Genomic DNA, 19370 nt, shown 5'->3' with positions numbered 1-19370 from the left:
AGGGTACTTTCCCTTCTGCCACTCAGTTCCCGTAAATTCCAGCACCCCTAGACCACTTGGATAATAAGGGAGGGAATTAACCTGCAGCCCCCCTGTGACATGGGTCACTGCCCAAACAAGTGATGGAATCGAGGCTTACACAGCAGTGTAGTACAGAAAGTACTGCAATGGTGCAGCAATACAGAATTCTTACCTGACTTCTGAACCAGCCCAAGCTCTGCACAGCTCCATAAACACCCTGGGCAGGCACGGCCACACACCTTTGTTACCTCTGCTGGGGTGCAGTGGGGGACATTACCAGCACTGTCCTTCAGCTGAGCAAATGTGCCTGCGCCTTCCCAAAACACCACATCCTCCAAAACAGCCCACAGGAGAGAAAACTGCAGCTATTGGAGACAGGACTGGAGCCTACACAGAACAGGTGCCCAACAAGACAGGTGGGACCTTTATGGCCAGGTCTGACCTGCAGCTCCCACACTGCACCCCCCAGCTGACACAAGCACAGAGCACAAGGCTGGGACCACCTCAGCACAGAGAACAGCCCTCACACCCCCCTGCAGGAGGGAAAGGGACTGTCCTGTTTGGGGGTGAGTGGGGGGAATTACAGAGAGAGCTTTTAGTTTGGTTGTGGCTTTTTTAGCAGTTTTTCCTTCAAAACATTTCATCCAATTAACTGTTTCAGTTTCCCTCATGTTCCAGGAAGAAGGAGCCTTCACAGGCACTTCTCCTACTCCAGTCTTGCCAATACTTTTGGAATCCTGGCAAATTAGGAAACACTTCTACAGAACTGACCCAGAAATCCTTCCATCTATCTCCCAAACCAATCAGGAGCCAGAGATGAAAAGAGACCTTCTGTACAGAAAATTAAGCCCTTGAAGGACCGTAAAGTACCTTCCTGCACAGCTGTTTTCCCCTCAGCACAGTGGCAAAGCACACACCTGATAAATACCTTGTTCTCTTTCAGAAGTAATTTAAATCCACATTTTTCTTCCTTCTGGGTAAGGTATTTCCAAGGTGATAAAAGAGCAGAAGACAGACAGAAGGGGAAAAACTTGCGAGTGGATATAAAACACTGAATATAAACAGCAGACTGAGAAAATGAAGGAAAAAAAAAAAAGGACACTGATGTCTTAGAAAATCCTGGATTTTAAATCTCAATATAGCCATTTTTTTCTTTTTTCTGCTATTTGCTTTCATGTTGTTCTGGTCTCCAACACTGTATCAGGATTACATTACTAATTCCAATTAGAGTGCAGTAGCTACATAAACTTCAAGGCAAAGTAACCTTAAAGTTTATTTGCAAGCAATTTTGGAAGTCTCATCTGCCTGAGGCCAGAGGTAGGATAAATTCAGCTCAAGAGCACTTTCTATCAGTTAAAAAAAAAAAAAATTAATAAATCTCTAACTGCATAAAGCAATCATTATGACTTTCCCAGTTTTGTTCAAGTAATTCTGATGGGTCAATTTTCTACCATGGGAATTCACTCTGGACCAGTTATCACTACTCTGACCTAACTGATCCTGTCCCCTCAGGATCAGTTATCACTATTCTTGGTTTATGCAATTTAAATACAGCTATTCTGCTGCAACCAGAATGTTAGGTGGTGGTGGAGAGACTGACTGGCCTGATCACCTGACCCAAACCAAGCTACCACTGTCTCAATATGTTCACTGTCAGTCACCTAAGTAAGTGGTAGGTTAGCTAACAAAGGGCAAAGGAGGACCAAGGATTTATTACAACGCTCCATCTATCTTATTTGCTGCCAGTTGATTTTCTAGCTGACTACAATCAACTAATTCAGGGCCACTTAAAAAAAAAAGTCTGAACAATTCAGAACTTTCATCTAATCCCAAATAAGCTCATCCTGACTCTTCAGAATCAGAAGACAGACCAGCACTGCTACACAAAACCAGCATTTCCCAGAACCTTGCAATTTTTCCATTTAGAACTGAAGGGAAAAGAACAGCAGGAGTACCTGCTAAGGGTTTGTCATCTGTCATGAATTGCAAGTTACAGCAAAGAAAAAGGAATTACGAAGTTAGACCATCATGGTCTAACAGGAGTCTACAGTATTTTCAAATTCTCTAGATTCTGAAACCTGTTCCAACTACCACAGATTCCAGCTCCAGGAAAGTTACCTGAAATTTAAATCAAGATTCCTGGCACTATGAACTGCTCCTTCTTGGGGTCGTGAGAACCAGTTTAAAGCCTGGAACAGAGCTCAAACACAGCCTGTTCAGATCTATCTTAAACCAGAAAGAGCAAAGCCAGAGATCTGCACTTCTGTAGCAGATGTTAATGCAGCTTCAGTGCTCCCCAATTCTACACTGAGAGACCTCCCTGCTCAGGAACCTCTGCACCAACCTGCTCTGTACATCAGAAATGCCTTCTGTGGACGTCACTCTTGAGCATCAGTGTCCTTCAGCCTGCCCAGAAGCGAATACTCAGCTCCTTGCAAAGCACAAAGACAAGTGACAGCCACCTTGGAGTTTGGCATATTTTGGGACAATCTGCCTTCCCATTTGACTGCTGTAACCCAGTTTACCAAACGAGGACATCCATGTGGGAAATACGTGTAATTCTGGCCTTCAAATAATAGTCATGGTAGGACAGGAGTCACTACAGAGTGATGGCACGGACAAGAAACACCACACACAAATTTGACAGGACAGAACGTACCTGAGGAGAAGGAAAGCACAGTGAAAACAAGTGGAGCTGATTCAATCAGCTGAGCACTCACAGAATCAGATTTTCATGCTTTCAGCACTCTGGGGCACTCCAAAAAGCAAGGTCCACACCTGATTAACTCACACTCAAAACACACAAAGGAAATGCAGCCTCAGTGCACTTTCAGCTGAGAAGGGATGTGGACAAATACTCCACCATTGATACTTAAACTGACACATAAACAAAAAAAAAAAGAATAAACTTAATTTAATCAATTTAAATGCCACTCTTCAAGAGTGACCACCTCTGTCACTGTTTTTAACTTGCAGAGGCAGGGGTCGTGTGTTTGTATTCACAGTTCTTTTCCAGCACAAAGCATCCAGTCACTTCCTACACATCCCACCAAGTGAAAGGCTACAAGGAAGACCACAGGCCTTTGCTGTTTGACCACAGCACTGACTGTGGGAACCACTGGTCTAAAACTGCCAGGCATTCCAAGAGACAAGAGTGTGCCTGAATCAGCAAGCAGCTTCTGGGAACTCCAGGAATCTGGATATCTGCATTTCACCTACACAATACCTCAAAAGCTTGGATACTGCTACTAATTTCTTGATTACCAAGAAATACTGGGTTTTACTCATATGTGGTGCTAGATTTCAAATATGTTGATTTGACCCTTATAAAAATAATCAACACAACAATGGCTAGAAGTTAAAAATATAAGTGAAATATAGAAATGCAACTGAAATTTAGTTTTCTCACTGATTTAAACGTTCTGTTCAAAATCTGATCTACCCTGATTTCATTGTGGATGTTTTTAAAGAAAAGTAAATTTGTTTGCTTGTTCTGTAAAATGGGGCAAATGTTTAACTGAAGGCAGAGGAACCACTTGCTGCTACAAATGTTTGCCAAGAAAAGAAAATCCAGACAAAACTCTTTTTTGCCTAAGAGATTAAAAATCTAAAAATCTGAAGGAAACAAAAGCCATTTGCAGTATTTTTCCTTTGAGATCAGCAGTGTTCGCACTCTGAGTTTTCCTTTAGGAACTTACCTGCAGGAAGACCCTGGAGGGCCCTCTTAAGGAATAAGCAGACCAGGGTAACTACAGAAGGGCAAAAGCTCACTGATCCTGAGTTATCTTTACACAGTTTAGATTTACTCTGACATGTTCCTTTCAGTACACTGAGACCCAGAACACTGAGGACACGGGAACGTGAGGACACTGCAAGTTTTTACACCAAAACATTAAAGCCTTTTAACATGTAAGTGCAGAACAGCAAAACTCTTAATCCCTGTAGCTCTCAGGGCACTTCCATGTACTGCTTCATACCAGGACAGTAATTAGACAAAACATCTCGGTCTTGTGACCTAGGGACATCAACTCTAATACCTACTGCAACATAAATCCCACAAAACCTTTTTTTTTTTTTTTTTGGAAGGGGGAACAGCGGGAAGCACCTGTCTCACTCACCCACTCTAGAAGCTCCTCCCGTGAACTAGAAAAGACAAGCTTTATCTAGGCCTTATAAGCTGCTGCTACTAGACCCATTCCAGTCAAAATCTGAACTTATCTTTAAATCTTACAACTTGAGTATATAGCCTCTGTGTTCAGAGAATAACTGATCTCCCAAGTCAGAAGGCAGCTTTGTGGACCTGTGTGCTAAAACTCTGGAAATACTGCAAGGCCCAGAACAAAATGCATTTCAAAACCAAACCAGAAGCCCAACAGAGTAGGGATTTTGACTTTATCCAGCTCCCTGGATAAAGCACATTTAGGTTTTTTCCTGTAGTGTTAACACATTAACACACATCTCCATTGTTTTGTCGGGAAAAATTAGGAACCCAGGTATTAACTTTGACTTAGAAACCCACCAGTTCACACACTTTCTAAAAGGTGGCTAATCAAGAAAAAGTCCATTTTGAACTTAAATTCATTCAGGGTCCATACCTCCACAGGAAAATTGCTGGGAATACATGAATCAAGAGGTAAGAAACAGCTTCCAACTTAGGAAATCTTGCACACTTTTAACAGGTAATCATACGTTGCATAGAATCCCTGTCTGACTCATGCCCTCTCCCCTCTAATTTCCCATGCGATGTTAAGTCTGGATAAGAGACAGTTTTTTCCTTCAAAGTCAGCAGGACTTTGCCAACAGCAGCAAGCATGAAGAGTGGCACTTTCAAGCCCACATGAGTTGGGAGGCTCTGCAGAAGAGAGTTCTCAGCAGCACGAGCCATCTGCAAACTGACCATCGCTGCTCAGTGTCTGCACCGCGCTGCCTCGTCGCCCTCTGAAGGAAGTACACACCACAGAGCATGAGAGAGGAAAATTCCTCCCCACTACAACCTCAAAAGACATTAGGCAGCTTTATGGGGTGATTATACATCTAGTAGACAATGCTGTCTCTTCACTGAACAGCTAGTCGTTGCCCACTCCTGATCCTTGCCAACCCCGCACTGCACTATGACCTGTGTTTGCTGATGCACAAGACCACAACCATCTTTTTCTTATAATTTAGGATGAAAAGGGCATAAAACTCCATCCCAGCCAGTAGCAAAATGCTGATCTTCCAATTGCACTAAGCCTTCTGCAGAAGAGTCCACCAGTCCCAGCTTACTGTCCACCCCTGGTTTGGAGCACACACTTTCACCCCCCAGCACTTTAACAGGCAGCACCTAACGCACACATCCCACCCTGCCTTTATGTTTTCCATACCATGTTCCCCACGCTCTGGGAGGATCCTGCTCGGGGAAGCAGCAGGAAGCAGTTTACCTGGTGTGATCTGGCGGGCACGCTGTTTACCAGGCCCTCTGTGTCGGAGGGCGCCTTCTGCGGAGCCTGCTTAACCGGAGACATCAAGCTCTCAGAGGTACTGCAGCTGACGAGGTGGCAGAGCAGAGTTTGCACGACAATGTTCAAGAGGCAACACAAAAAACCCAAAAAAAAAAAAACAGAACAAAAAACAAAAAGACGAGTGATGGCAAGATGAGAGTGGCAGATCACGCCAAAGTAAAAGTGAACACAATGGATTCTAAAATAAACACACACGATTCTCCATCTCTCCCGAGGTATTTCTCTAACCTTCCTCTGAGTTTTATTAGTAAGCAACATGAAGGAGCAACTATTAACATAAGACAGCAGCTCCTCCAAAATCCCTGTTCCTTAGATATTCCCATTCAACCCAACCCATGTGTTTTCTTCTCTGGGGCTTCAGACTCAACTAACAGTGGTAAATGGCAACTATCTTCTAACTAGAAGTTAAACAGTCCTAGTTACTGAATCAAGTGTTATACCAGTGTTAGAGCCAACACTTGCAAGAGCCACCAGCTTTTCATATCAGCAAGGTACTTCCTACCAAACTCCATATTAGTTCCCTTGCTTTGCTTAGGCTGTGATCCCAGATTAATGCCGCCCACTCACAGCAGATATTCGTCCTGGAGCAATCACCTCAAGAGTCCCACATGACATTTTAAGCTGTGTGCCCTCATGGCTACCTGAATAATCAAGCAAATCTTGTTTTTCAAACAGAAGAACTGTCTTGTGGTGAGAACCAACAGCCCTAAAAGAAGGTTGCCAGTTTTCACTCTCTGATTGCTTCCTTCCATCTGCTTAAAGCAGGACTGAAAAGAAAGCAAGCCTGTGACAGAGAAAGGAATATCGCAGATCTAAGCACAGGAGCAAATGCCCTTAAAGTCAGCAGCTTCTGGGCAATGCAGTAATGGGTCTCTCAGTGCTAGATCTACCTCCCTGTACCAAAGCACCCAGGAAAGTAAACCAGCCATCTCCTTGGCAGCAGACATGGGAGCTCCCTTTGCTACCACAACCCTCTGACCACTGGGCCTCCTTTTTCCTCAATCTTCATAGACAGATAATCTATAAAGCAAGTACAGAAGCAAACAAACGAGGACAGTGACATTAAGCAGACCACATCCTCACAGGGCAAGCATTTTTTACCCTTTGATAAGTCTAACCATAGCAGACTTAACTCCTCATACATGCAGCAGCTAAGAATTTAAAAAAAAAAAATACTGCCCCAGCCATCATGGAAGGGGTTTCTACTGTATTAGAGACAATGCAGCCCTTCTGTTACTAAAATTATGTATCACTCATTGTTTTAGCCACAAAATTCCTCAGATCTACACTATCTAAATGTTATCACTCAGGTTTAAGCAACTAATGTACTTAGATCCCTCCAAGTTTTCAAACACCCAAGCTGTCTGAGACAGAGGAACACTTCCAGGGAATTTACTTTTATTTTGAAACAGAAAGGGCTCTGAATTTTCTGTGCTTTAGTCAATGCACTGGTGAGTTCACTGTTGGAAGAGAAGGAGGGACACCATCTGGGCTAAACAGCAAACTCCACCCCAGTTAGACATGAGACAATGAAACCCAAGCACCCAGTGAAATGCATCATCCCTTTGCCAACAGATTCCAGCACAAATTACAGTGAAGTTATGTTAGTGGAGAGGTAGCTGGTTAGTCAGCAAAGGAAGAGGAAACGTGTACACACACACAGGTATTAACAGCAACCACCAACTTGATTAGTTACCATGGTGTCTAGTGGGACTGGAAGAGAAGACCCAGCCCTGTTACATTCCCAATCTGGCGTCTATATCAGGATCTCTGTAAGGAGAGGAAGGTAAGCAGGATCCGATCCCAGCACACCAAGGCAGAAAGAAAAAAAAACAAAACAAAACAAAAGAAACACCAAAGTCAGAGCATGAATGGAGACTGTGGCCATGCAGGGGTTCCAGATGCCGCGCAGGGCCCCAGCCCACCTCGGTTCAAGGCAGAATGGTTATCTGGGAGTAAGTGCATCTCTCCACCACCACCACCACACACCGAGTTAGCATCGTAGAGAAGACAGTCCATAAGTTTGGAAGGGGTCACAGCACAGCTGGTTTCTCTCTACACATCATGCAGAGCTGGCATGGTCAGTGAAAGCAGTATTTAAACTTCAGAGGTTACTTTCCCAAGAGAGCAGTTAAATCTACCACAAGAAATCACAGTGCATGAACTACTGCTCCAGGCTCGGCACCAGCGTGTGTCCTCCAGCAGGAAGACACTGGAGGGCAGGTCAGTGGGAAACAAGGCAAGCAGGCCACCTCAGGCACACTGCTGGTGCATGACACTGCAGGCTTCTTCTCAATTCTTAGGGGAAGGACACATGCAGAGAGGGAAAACCAGGCTTTCCACACAATTTTGAGCACACACAGCCGCCTTTGATGTATTTAGCCTTACCATTGGGCAATAGCCAACTCCCTTTCTCTAAGCTCTCCAACTGGGAAAAGGACAGGGCAAAGTTTAATTTGGAAATCCCCACAAGTTTATTTTTGGAGTTATTTTCTTTTATCCTAAGGGCAACCCAAAGGACCTGCAGCAAGCAGGAATATTTGTTGGGGAAAGAACAGAAGAAAGTTATAAGTTTGGGGTTTGTTTCTAAGACTCCATACATAATTTTCATTCTTTCTTATAGAAGCAAATTACCATCTAATTAGAGAGGAGAAAAAAGGAAGCACCTCCTCCACCAGTATCAAGCTTCATCACCACAGGACTCAAGTCTGCTTTTGTTAGTTCTTGTTGCTTTTTCATATGCCCACGCAAAGAACTGTGCTTCACTTTGGGGTTACCCTCCTAACACTAAAAACCCTGCAGGGATGGGAACAGTTAACAAAAACCAGACAGTGAATGAGAACGGATGCAGAGTGGCTACTCCTTCCTTACTTTGAAGTGTGGTGATGAATGGGGTTTTGGCAAGTATACTCCAGGCTTAGGAGTCAGACTGAAAAATCCAGTCCTAGTCTCAACACAGAGCATTCCTTGAAAGTGTACATATGGCACTTTTCCTCTGGAGGTGGTAGGGAAAGTAGAGCTGGAGGGAAGGGGAACAGATCAGAGCTAGGGGATCTTGGATTAAATGTTCTTAGGGCATATATGCCTGTGGCTGGGGATCAACTTCAATATCTAGTGATTTTCAGGTGCAACTCCTGGTCAGTATGCCTTTTCAAGCACAGTACAAAGATAATTCATTAAAGGCAGATGATCAGTGCTCCACATGGCCATACCCTATCTGTAGCCATGGCTGCCAAGACTTGGCCGAAACAACTCCTACCCCCCTTCAAGCCCTCCCTCTGCTCCTGCTGCTGTTCCTCACATCACCCAAAGGTGAGGAGGGAGATCTCTTACCCAGAGTATCGTTTTTTAGAGTTGTTCTTTCTGATGACAAGACACACGACAATAGAGATGAGCGATGAGAGACCTGTAACCGTACCGATGGCTATCCCCGCCACCGTGGCAATGGGGAACGCAGGCAGGCTGTCTGGGGAGAGAAGGGAGAAAACATTCAACTCTTCTGCATTCCCTCATCAACAGAAGTGCAAACCACAAACGCTCTCGAGCTTGGATTTGTTTAGAGCGGGAGGCACTAATGTAACATCCAGAAACCACAACCTGCAGCCTGAGAGGCGGTGACAGCAGGCAGCCAGCAGAACAGTGTGTGGACAGAGCATGCACCGGGGGCGTTCTCAGTGCCACCGTCCTTCAGAACTGCCTTTGTATCGAACCGAGAAGTTTTACATGTCAGGGAACACAGCTGACAATGAGGACAACCCTGTCTCGTTTTGTATCTGAAGGGGTGTGGGGGGGAACTTACATCCATCTGCAAATTCCCACCAAGGTCAACAGGAAAAGGCAAGCACGCTTAAAAGCAGATTTGAACACAGCACGTTGCTAGCCCACTGAAGGCTGGGTGTTCTCCAGGTAGCACGCAGCAGACAGCACAGTTCCTACCCATGATCACTCTTACTAGTGTTTTTACATGATTCTGGTGTCTCTAAATACAGCTCTATACATTTTTATGGACGCATTTTTTTCCTTCTTGCATCAGGATCACTGCACAATACCAGAAATATACGTAGAGGAATGCAGTATTGCTTTACTCATATTTTCCCTACTATTATTTTGGGGGAATGTAGGCCAAGAAAGAGCAGTCAGAAACAAAAGCCAATCAGAAGAGAATGAGTAGAAAAGACCTACAAGATAAAGAATACACAGACTACCATTATAGCTTTTCCCAGTAAGAAACAAAGTCCTTTCCTTCCCCCTGCACTGTGTTTAATGCAAGGAACATCTTAGGGTTTCTTACAAGACTCCAAGCTGTACCAGCTACTTGTACCAAATACAAGTGAATCAGCAGAAGACCCAACAGGTCTTCTTATACAGAAAAATCTGTCTCAGACTTTTCTCTCACCTTCGTCTGGTTATCACAGAACTGCTGAGGTTGGAAGGGACATCTCGAGATTGTCCAGTCCAACCCCCCTGCTCAAGTGGGATCAGGCAGCTCAGTTTACTCAACACTGTTCAGTTTGGAATTGACTGTCCCCAGGGATGGGAGACTCTTTGGGCAACCTACTCCAGTGTTCAGTCGCAGTGAAAAAGTGGAGTTAAGCTCAGACAGAATTTCCTGTGTTTCAATTTACACTTTTTGTCTCTTGTCCTGTCACCAGGCACCACTGAAGAGCCTGGCTCAGTCTTCTTTAGATGCCATCAATGTACATAAACACTGACAAGAGGATTCCCCTGAGCCTTTCTTCTCTTTTGCAGGCTAGATCACCCCTTCTTCTCTTTTGCAGCCTGGACAGCCCCCTTTCTCTCCATTTCTCCTCATATGAAAGGTGGTTCAGTCCTTTAATCATCTTAGTCATTCTTTGCCAGACTTGTTCCAGCAAGGACCACAGATCAGGTGTATTCAAGCCCTTCCCAGCCAGTCTGTAGTCTGTTGACCAAGCCCATTTTGACACACTTATGCAGAAGGGAACAGTACCCTGAAGCAGGTGCATCATACAAAGAAAACAGGCCTTTCACTTAGTTCTGTTCTTTTGGGGTTCAGTGACTTTCAGGAGAAGAGCTGCCTCAGTAAGAAATTACAGATGAAGACATGAGTGCCACAAATTAAAAGAAGACATCCCTTCTTTCCAGAACCTTCAGCAGCCCAGAGATCCTTCTGCTATTAAGGAAGAAAGTCTTACAGATGGTAATATTTTTCATGTGATTGTATTTGAGCCCCATGCAAAAATAAATTTATTTTGAGGCACATAAGAAGTAGGAGTTCCCTATTTTCTGTGCTTTTTCACCTTTCCAAAAGTGCAGGAATAACTGCCTGCAAAAGCATCAAAACAGACATGCATTTCTTGTCAGCAGAGCAGCTGCTGCCTTGTACACCACAAAAGAAAACACACACACGTTTTCAGAGCAAGAAATCAAGTAACAATCCAAAACTAGGGAGCAGAGTGTTTGCTGGAAGAACAATGTTAAAATTTGATGGTGTTGTCACTTTGACTCAGGGGGGTTTCTGGTTTGTTGAGTCTGAGTGATGGACAGCAGTTACGTTCTGTTGACAGAGGTTATTAAGACCATATAAAAAAATGCAACTGTTTGCATGTGAAACTAGAGTGTGGCTTTATTGCTTCTCAGAACATGGTCCAGCAGACTACAGAAGAGCTCACACAATTTTATGATCACTTAGTTCAGCTAAAGAATGTTTCGCCCCCATGTTTTCCCTATATTTTCCAGCATTCCAGTTACATGATTTCCTCATAAGTACTTCCAGAGCAGCCAATGACTTCACTATAACAGATACTCCCAGCTACATAACAGAACACCAGCTCTGAAAGCTAACATTTTAGTTAACAGCTCAACACAAACCAAAAATCCAGCCATCCAGAGAACACTTTCCACTGTATTTCAGTGTAATTACAATTATCACTGTAATTCAAAGCAATTTCCATTTTCGCTGAAAGCGTGTTAGCATCAGTTTTATGAAACAGGCAGGAAAGGGAAGTTTCCGTTGCTCCTAAGTATAAAGATTTTCACACAATTCTCATTTTTTCCCCCATGTGCTTTCAGATCAAAGATGAACAACCTCCAGGCAACACCAGCTGTCTCAAACACACTGTGAAGTAGCTGCCTATTACAACTAGAGTTACAACCTATTTATTACAGGAGCAGTACTTTCAGCTGAAGTCAGAATGCAAGACAGCAATGCAGCTATAGCTTGAAAACCTGTTTTCACAGTCTTCTTAAGAATTCGAAGACAACTGTCGCAGCATTTTTCTCAGGATGAGAACTATTTCGAATACAAGGTTTCCTCCACAATCGTTGTGATCTTCTTGTCCAGATGCCCCACCTATGGGGAAGCCAGCGTGCAAGTCTGTTGAAAAAATATCAGCTGAATTAGTGGACCTAAGTCAGCCTTCATTTGCTTAACCTGGGTTAAAATCTGAAGAGGCTTTGCCAAGAACAGCCTGACTTTGCCAAACTGGCAGTTGCTTTACTGCTTCTTCATGGTGACCATCAATACACTGTGAGAAAATAAACTGCCCCTGTTCTGTATAGACTTCAAACTTCCAAGAAACAGAAAGTTCTAAGTGATGCTTGGACCTCCAGAGGTCTGTCCAACTCAAACTGCTGCATGAAGAGAAAAGTTAAATACAAAGAAACATGGAATGACCTCATGAGCAGGGGTACACACCTGCTATAGCAGCAGCATCATTCTAATTAGAGCATACACATAGGTATCTTCCCTAACATACTAAAATCTCCTGAAACAGCTGCATCTGCACTGCCATTTGAGAATTCAGCATTTATTCTCGTCCTTATTCAATTACGAGTTTGGAAATCCAATCACTGCAAGAATCATTTCATTGCAGGAAGCATCTCACTTTGGCTGACCTCCAGCTCAGGCAGAACAATCAAATGTTTTGGATGATCAAGGGAAATAAAGAGCCAAATTGACACACAGAATCTAAGTGTTTGGACTGTGAGTGATGTTGCCAAATGCTAACCAGAAGCCTTATGTGGCTGCAAGCAGCCAGCCCTTGCCGTTTATAAGGGTCACCACCGAAAGAACATCCCAGCAGAAGAGACTGAATGTACATCCAACACAAACAGCTTTGCAGGGAAGACAGCAGCATTTCACTGTCAGTAGGTGCTTGGGCCAGATTTATGGTGTTGTATTCCATTATATATACCAGAAGGGTTCCAAAGGAAAGAGTCTGCCACTTTGTCTCCTTGCTCCCCAGATTTCAAATGTCATCCTAGCCCTTAATGTAGTGAAATGCAGGAAATACATTCATAGGACTTTGAAATGAGAGGATAGGTTTTCATCAAGGCTTCCACCAGCTTTTGCTAATAATTGTTCAAAGCATAGGAATTAACATGTATAGAGGAAAAGTGTGTGACATTCAGTTTTTTAAACAGCTGACAGACATCGGTTCAATCATTAGGACCTGGAAGAAGAGAATTAAAAGTATAATTGTTCCCTCCAGGCTACTCCCCCACCCCCAATAAAAGTGACACAGACAAGGGAGGGGGGAATAAAAATAAAATTAAAAAAAGGTGGGAAGGAAAAAAACCATATAGGGTGAATACCTTTCTCCACAACTCTAACTCGGATTTCTCCTGGTTTGACAACAATGTCAGGTGGGTTCTTGACATCACAAATGTACGTGCCGTTGTCCCGGAACTGCATGTTTGATATAGTGATAGAAGCATCTTTCTTGTTAAGATCTCCAGCCCAAGTGATCCTGTCTTTAAATGGTATGTCCTTTCCAGGGTATGATTTTCCATTAGAGTAATAGAAAAACTGTAGTCAAGGAAAAGAGGATACAAGAACAATCCAGTTAGAGAGCTACCATGCTTCTCCTATTGTTACAGCATTCTCTCAAAACCAACTGAATGACACATATTTGAAACTTTTTTTCCTCCTCCTGCCTCACCACTTTAGTCTGGCTTGTTGCCTCTTGATCACATAATCATGCTATGGCTTATACCTCAACCCTACCAGCACAGCAGACCACAAGTTCCAGTTTCCTGTTGGTTTTGATTTGTTTTGTGGTTCGATTGTTTCGTTGTTTGTTTTTTTTTTCCTGTTTTGAGGGACATAGAGTTTTGCACATGGGGTGGGGGTAGGGGGAGAGAAAAAGGCTGGTAACCTGGGAATAATTAAAGGACAGAACAGTTCTGGAACACAGCCATCTATCTTTTAGGCACAGGAAGCTGCCTGCATCCTCATAGGGAAAGGATACCAAGTTTCCTATCTGGTGTTTTGCTGTGTGTTACTTGCAACTAAAGCACAGCTAAATTAACATGCAACATCCTCCTTCCTTCTACCCCCCAAAAAGATCCCATGAGCAATTTAGAGCATATCTAGCTGTTTTCCAGAAACCTTCAAGTAACTAAATAGAACCGTTTCTGAGTTTTTTGATGAGTAAGTTGCACATTGGCCCTGCACAACCCAGGCAAGACCAAAAATCCTTGAAGAATGAACCTGTGTAGTACAGTCTAGGGAGAAACTGCACGTGTCCTAACTATACCTGACCAAAATTGGAATTTACAGCAGTAGAAGTGCACAGACTTCTACAGGACGTCTCTGCTTTCAAACACATGGGATCCCCTAAGAGATTACAGACTACAGATTAGCATAAATCCAACAAGCTATCTCATGTGGAAGGAAGTCTGCTAGCACACAGTCATCTTTCAACATTTTGGAGGAACTGCATCAGTCTGCAGCTTTTCCAGCTGGATTATAACCTTTAGCACAGCAGCACTGCATTACCACCCCCCCGTGCACAGGGGAAGTCATCCGACCAGAAGTCTAGAAGGCAAGAGGTAGATTCCTCAGCTCTCTAGGTGTCCTCACCTGGGGGAGGAGAAATCACAAAGTAAAATACGTCCTGAAACACAGGCTAAGTGACTCAAGCCACTCCTTGCCTATGATTGAGTGATTTAACATGAGGCTTCTTTTGAAACCTAAAACTGACAGATTTTGACTGGTTGTGATTTCGAGCCGATTGTGCAATTCGGCTGTGATCAGATGTTTCATTCACACAGAGATGTCTCTATCCCTGGACATGTGTCAGGTGAAGGGGACAAGGAGGGGAAGCTCTTGGTCAAGTCAGCCTCACCACATGGCCATAAGATTGCCAATGTGATTCTGAAGAGGGGCAGGACCATCCTCGTCAAGAGAAGCATGGACTTAGCTCAGACATGAACTGATCATGAAACCAGCCTTTCAAATTAAAGCCCACCAAGATATGTAATGACATGACTTGGGCTCATAAAAGAAAAATGTTCCCTCTATCCTTCCCCTAGCCCCTCAAAAGAAACAGAGGAATGAACATCAGATCATGCTGGGCCACTTCTGCTTTTCACTCAATTGTGCTGGTAACAACATTCATGTGGAATGTCTGAACTGACTACACTTCCAAAAAATGATGTTATCTCCTGAATTTGTATTTTCACAACTGGACAGTGATGCTGAAAGGGCATGGAAGGATACATGGGGAGTGGAAAATGTACAAACAGATGGCTTGATTTCACCCACTCTGTTCAACGTTAGCAGGAAACGTGCCCTACTCTCTTAAACTTTTGACAAACTACTGCTTTGGCTTCCCAAGGAGAAAAGCACCCTTTTCAAAACTAAATATTTATTTCACTGAAAATTGAGAAGCTTGTTCTTCAGAGCTCTATATGAGCAAGATGCTCATACAGTGTTTTGGATCATCTCTGCTTTGAGCATTGAAGGGGTCCTAGAGTTTAAGTGATCCCATGTCTGCAGCAGAGGGGAAGCGGACAGGCTGAGCACCCTGCTGTCCCCATATCTTCCCTGCTGCCCCAGAGTCCCTTGTTCAGCTTCCTCTGAATTCTCACTCAGGACAAGGAACCAGAAGGAAGTAGAAGTGTCAGAGAGCTCAGATGTGCCCAGTTTATGCAACAGAGGAAGAAGACAGCTAACAACCTATCAAAGCCATTTCTTTAAAGGTTTCACACCCAAGGGATCTGAGCCCACTTGGGCTCAACATACAGGAAATGAGTGACGTCAAATATTTTCCTAAGTTCCTTGCTAGCCTGGCTTTTTACTTGTCATATAACTATAATATGAGGATGTAACTGCTCACTGATTTAAGCCATTCAATTCTGTTCTGAAGCCAGGGAGTCTGCTGTTACTTCAAGCCCTCTCTAACAGAGGCTGTACAGTACACAAGCAAAATAAGCAACGAGCACAACACAATGTAACACTGCAATTCCAGTGATAATTCAAATCCTGCAACCACTCATTTTAAGTGAAAGAGGATAGAGAACTTAGAAGATTCCTAGATGCTCATCTGCTTCATACATAGTGCTACCACACCAACACCCCTCTCCTCAGACTAACAAAGCAGCCGGTGTATTTTACACTCACTGCACGCTCCAGTCTTTGCAGAGATCCCCCTAAAATCACAGTGATGGAGACAAGATACGTGGAAGGAGGCTCGAATCCATAATCTTCTTGCTCCTTAGAACCAACTAGAACCACTGCACACTTAGGGCAGCCTCCCCTCCCGGGTTTGTCCCCCTACGGCCACTCCTTACTGAGATACGAGTTGCGGCTCCCTCTGGTTGAAAGCTCCAGGACACAGACGCTGCGCTGCTGATCACTTCCACGGACGTGAACGTGCAGGGAAGCTTCGCGTCTGTCCCGTTCTCCACAAACATCTCCTCCGGCGTGTTGACCTCTACTGCTGATACTTTGACTGCATGGGAAAGGTAAAGGGAAGAAAGAAGGAGGACAAGCGACATCAGTGCTGTTTTGAGAACCAGGAAGTTCATATCACCTTGCCCGTAAGGGGAAAAGAGAGGAGGCATCAATAACTCCCACATCAAGCATGTGCACAAACACTGCATTTTATACCAGCAATACAAACAAGGATAGAGTAGGCCAGTTCACTTCTCTTTCCTTGTATTATCTGTCACAGGATGTTTTTCCATCCACAGATGTTTCCTCTGCAACAGTTTGTGGAAGTCAATTCTATGGCGCAAGGGGTGAGTTTGAAACTCTTTCATACGAGGTTCCACTAGACACCGTAATAAATAAGCCCCATCAGAGGAACTAATAACGTGGACCCAGCTATTACTCAGTTTCCTCTCCGGCTCACATATTGTTTCCCATCTCCAGTTTTTCCTAGCTGTAGGTAGAACAAAAGCTCACCGCCAGAAAGCTGAGGAGGAATAAACTTCTCTCGCTCCCAACTATGCCATCTACTCCTGCTCTCTGGCATGCTTCAAGGCCTTCGTGTGCAAGACCTCAGAAAAGAATCAGTTACAGTTTAGAAGCATAAGAGCAGTTTAACTTTTTTTCTACCAAGCAAGCAGACCACAACCACTCCCCAGATTCAAAGAAATTAAGGTTAATATTGCTCTTGTACTGGCAGTTTTCCTACCGAGACAGTAAAATCCATCACTATTTGGAAAACCTGTTGGAAGATATTCTTTATCTGGCACCTTCCAAACTCCAAAGACACTATCCCTATCCAGATTTAAGCAAAGACCTGTACATTCATTCGAGTTTATGCTAAAAAACAAAGCATGATCATGTGACATCCCAAAAGAATGTCCTTCAGCTTTCATGTTGCATCCAAGCAAAAGCAAAAATCCTGTGAAGTCCCTGTGGGTGGGTGCACATGTGACCTGTGTCCCCAGTACGTTACATGTAAGTTTTGATTTTTATTAAACCATGATCTTCAGCCTAACAATCTACTTCTGTTCATACGATTCTATGTTTCTAGGCTACAATATCTTAAATTCAGGGAGTTTACCCCCCTTATAAAAGAGGAGAGCAAACCTTCCTGCTTCTTCATTATCTTAGCTGATTTATTTCTCAGCTTTGAATAAACTAGCTCTTGAAGTAGGCAAAGCAAATAGAAAGATGCCAGTCAAAGAAAATTTAAACAAAAAAAAGAGAGAAAAATCCACCTACATTAGTCCTTAAATCACAGGGTTTGTGCTTCTAGTCAGCGAGAGCAACCAGCTCAGCAGCCTTCAAAAGTTAAGACAGCAAGCTTCTTTCAAGTGGTATGACCATCTTGGAGACTTGCCTTAGAATCAGGTTATTTTATGGGAGTTTAAAATTAAGCAAGGCACAGGAAAGCAAAGCTCTCATGAGGTGTGCCACTTCCAATACTCCTTCCTCACCCTGAGACTGCCAGATCCACTGGGCCACTCCAGCTGTCCAGCCACAAACACCAGCTGGCCCTGCAGCACAGGGAGGTGCAGCTCATCCAATGAAATGGCCATCAGTGAGAGAAGGAAGCCCTCTGACCATCTGAGAACACCCAACAAGCACCGTGGGCACAGCTTCCAAGGAACTCCCACCTCAGGCAGCCAGCGTGGCAGGCCAGGGGAAGGCAGAGCACATGCCCAGGGGACACGGAATGAGCACGTAAGCAGGGGTGGGAGAATTAAGCATACCAGATGAATTACAGCAACCAGAACCAGAAGAAGCCACCATTCATTCATTTTGCCATTCAGAGGCCACACAGTTTACTTCTAAAATTCACTAACTCCTCAGTGCTGTCAGGCTATCTCTGATCCCTTGAACTCCCCTCTCATTGCTCTCCTTTCAAACAAGTGAGAGAGAAAAAGCACCCTAAAGGGGGTGGGGAACAGGGGCAGTGAATTTTTCATCAAGAAGTTGTATCAGAACTTCCTTTCTCTTGTACATACTCTGACTGTGGGCAAAAAAATATTCTTTTGTAAAACAATTACCAAATATTTACTTGGAACATACGAAGACTTCTAGCAATCAAATTAAATGAACTTAGAGCTGCTGTGCTTTATGTATCTTTTGCAGCTAATGGAGTAGAAAAGAAAAATAAAATCAAACCCATTGTTTTGAGTCCAAGCCACAGAACAAGCCTCCCTTTCAAGCATAAAACAAGCAAGATGCCCTCAGCATTTGTGCAGGAAGAAAAGAGTCTGCACAGACATTGGCTGCTTGTACATGGTACAGAGAACTGCTTGCCACACACAGGCAGTGGGTAGTACAGATCTGCTTAATCTAAAGAAGTCACTGTTCTAACTCACTGGAACTGTAGTGAAGCAAAAGGAAAAAAAAATACTTCTCCCTACAGTCTGGGAAGACAGGAACTACATAATCCTTTACAGATACTTCCAGCAAGTTTCATTTTCATATGTCCTACTGTTGTATCAACTTCATGTTTTTCTTTGCTCATTTTCTTCCCTCTGCCTCTTTCACTGCTTCAGAAACATTTTTCCTGCCTCTGTTGTCTTACAGCACGAGACATGAGCTCCTTAAATCCTAATGTGACTGTATGGAAGTGGTAGAGAGGCTACAGCGTTTGTCAGTTGTTTACCCTTAGCCCCCTACTCCCACACTCACTGATATGGTGGCTGTTCCCACTACCTTCAATTCTTTGGCCTCCTCTGCCACAATAAAATCCACATGGATCACCTCCAGCTGTAGCTCTTTTCCTCTTCTTTCCACATCTGCCAGGATTTGCCATCCTTCTTCCACCTCTTCCATGTATTTAAATACTTCAGCTAGAGAAGGTTGAATTTTGAGTCATATTTCAGTCACACTTACCCACTGCTCTATTCCTCAAGCTTACTCAGCCTTAGTTCCTCTCAAGAGGAAAAAATCATCACAGGAGACTGAGAGAGAAGAGTGTTTTAGGAAGGGAAGGTCTGCAAGGTACATAGGGCAAAGATAAACATTTGCCCTTCTCCCACACATTCTCCTTGATCCCATCAACTGCCAACTAATCCCATTCCTGTCCAACTGCCTGCAGCCCCAGTATTCCCCTCTGACCATCTCATCTAGCCTTCCTCTGCTTTAACCCTTCTGCAGGAAGATGCCTTTATTTT

The 19370-nt window shown here is 43.8% G+C and overlaps 1 protein-coding gene across 4 annotated transcripts in view; it reads right to left on the bottom strand.

Moving 5' to 3' along the window:
* The window catches only part of MPZL1 (myelin protein zero like 1), a 37362-nt gene that overhangs the window by 6300 nt on the left and 11692 nt on the right, over window positions 1-19370 (bottom strand). For 2 of the 4 annotated variants that reach the window (XM_064643617.1, XM_064643626.1), the window contains 4 exons: window positions 16080-16240; window positions 13098-13311; window positions 8856-8988; window positions 5442-5547 (listed from right to left, as the gene is read on the bottom strand). In XM_064643617.1, coding sequence (XP_064499687.1) covers window positions 5442-5547; window positions 8856-8988; window positions 13098-13311; window positions 16080-16240 — 614 coding nt within the window. Of the gene's footprint in view, window positions 1-5441; window positions 5548-8855; window positions 8989-13097; window positions 13312-16079; window positions 16421-18909; window positions 19025-19370 lie in introns of those variants that run through there. The other 2 variants (XM_064643621.1, XM_064643612.1) reach the window with 2 other exon arrangements.

The sequence above is a fragment of the Pseudopipra pipra genome, chromosome 2, assembly GCF_036250125.1.
Source record: "Pseudopipra pipra isolate bDixPip1 chromosome 2, bDixPip1.hap1, whole genome shotgun sequence".
Taxonomy (NCBI): Eukaryota; Metazoa; Chordata; class Aves; order Passeriformes; family Pipridae; genus Pseudopipra; species Pseudopipra pipra.
The sequence above is the reverse complement of the archived record's forward strand: the minus strand, read 5'-3'. Positions and strand labels throughout refer to the sequence as shown.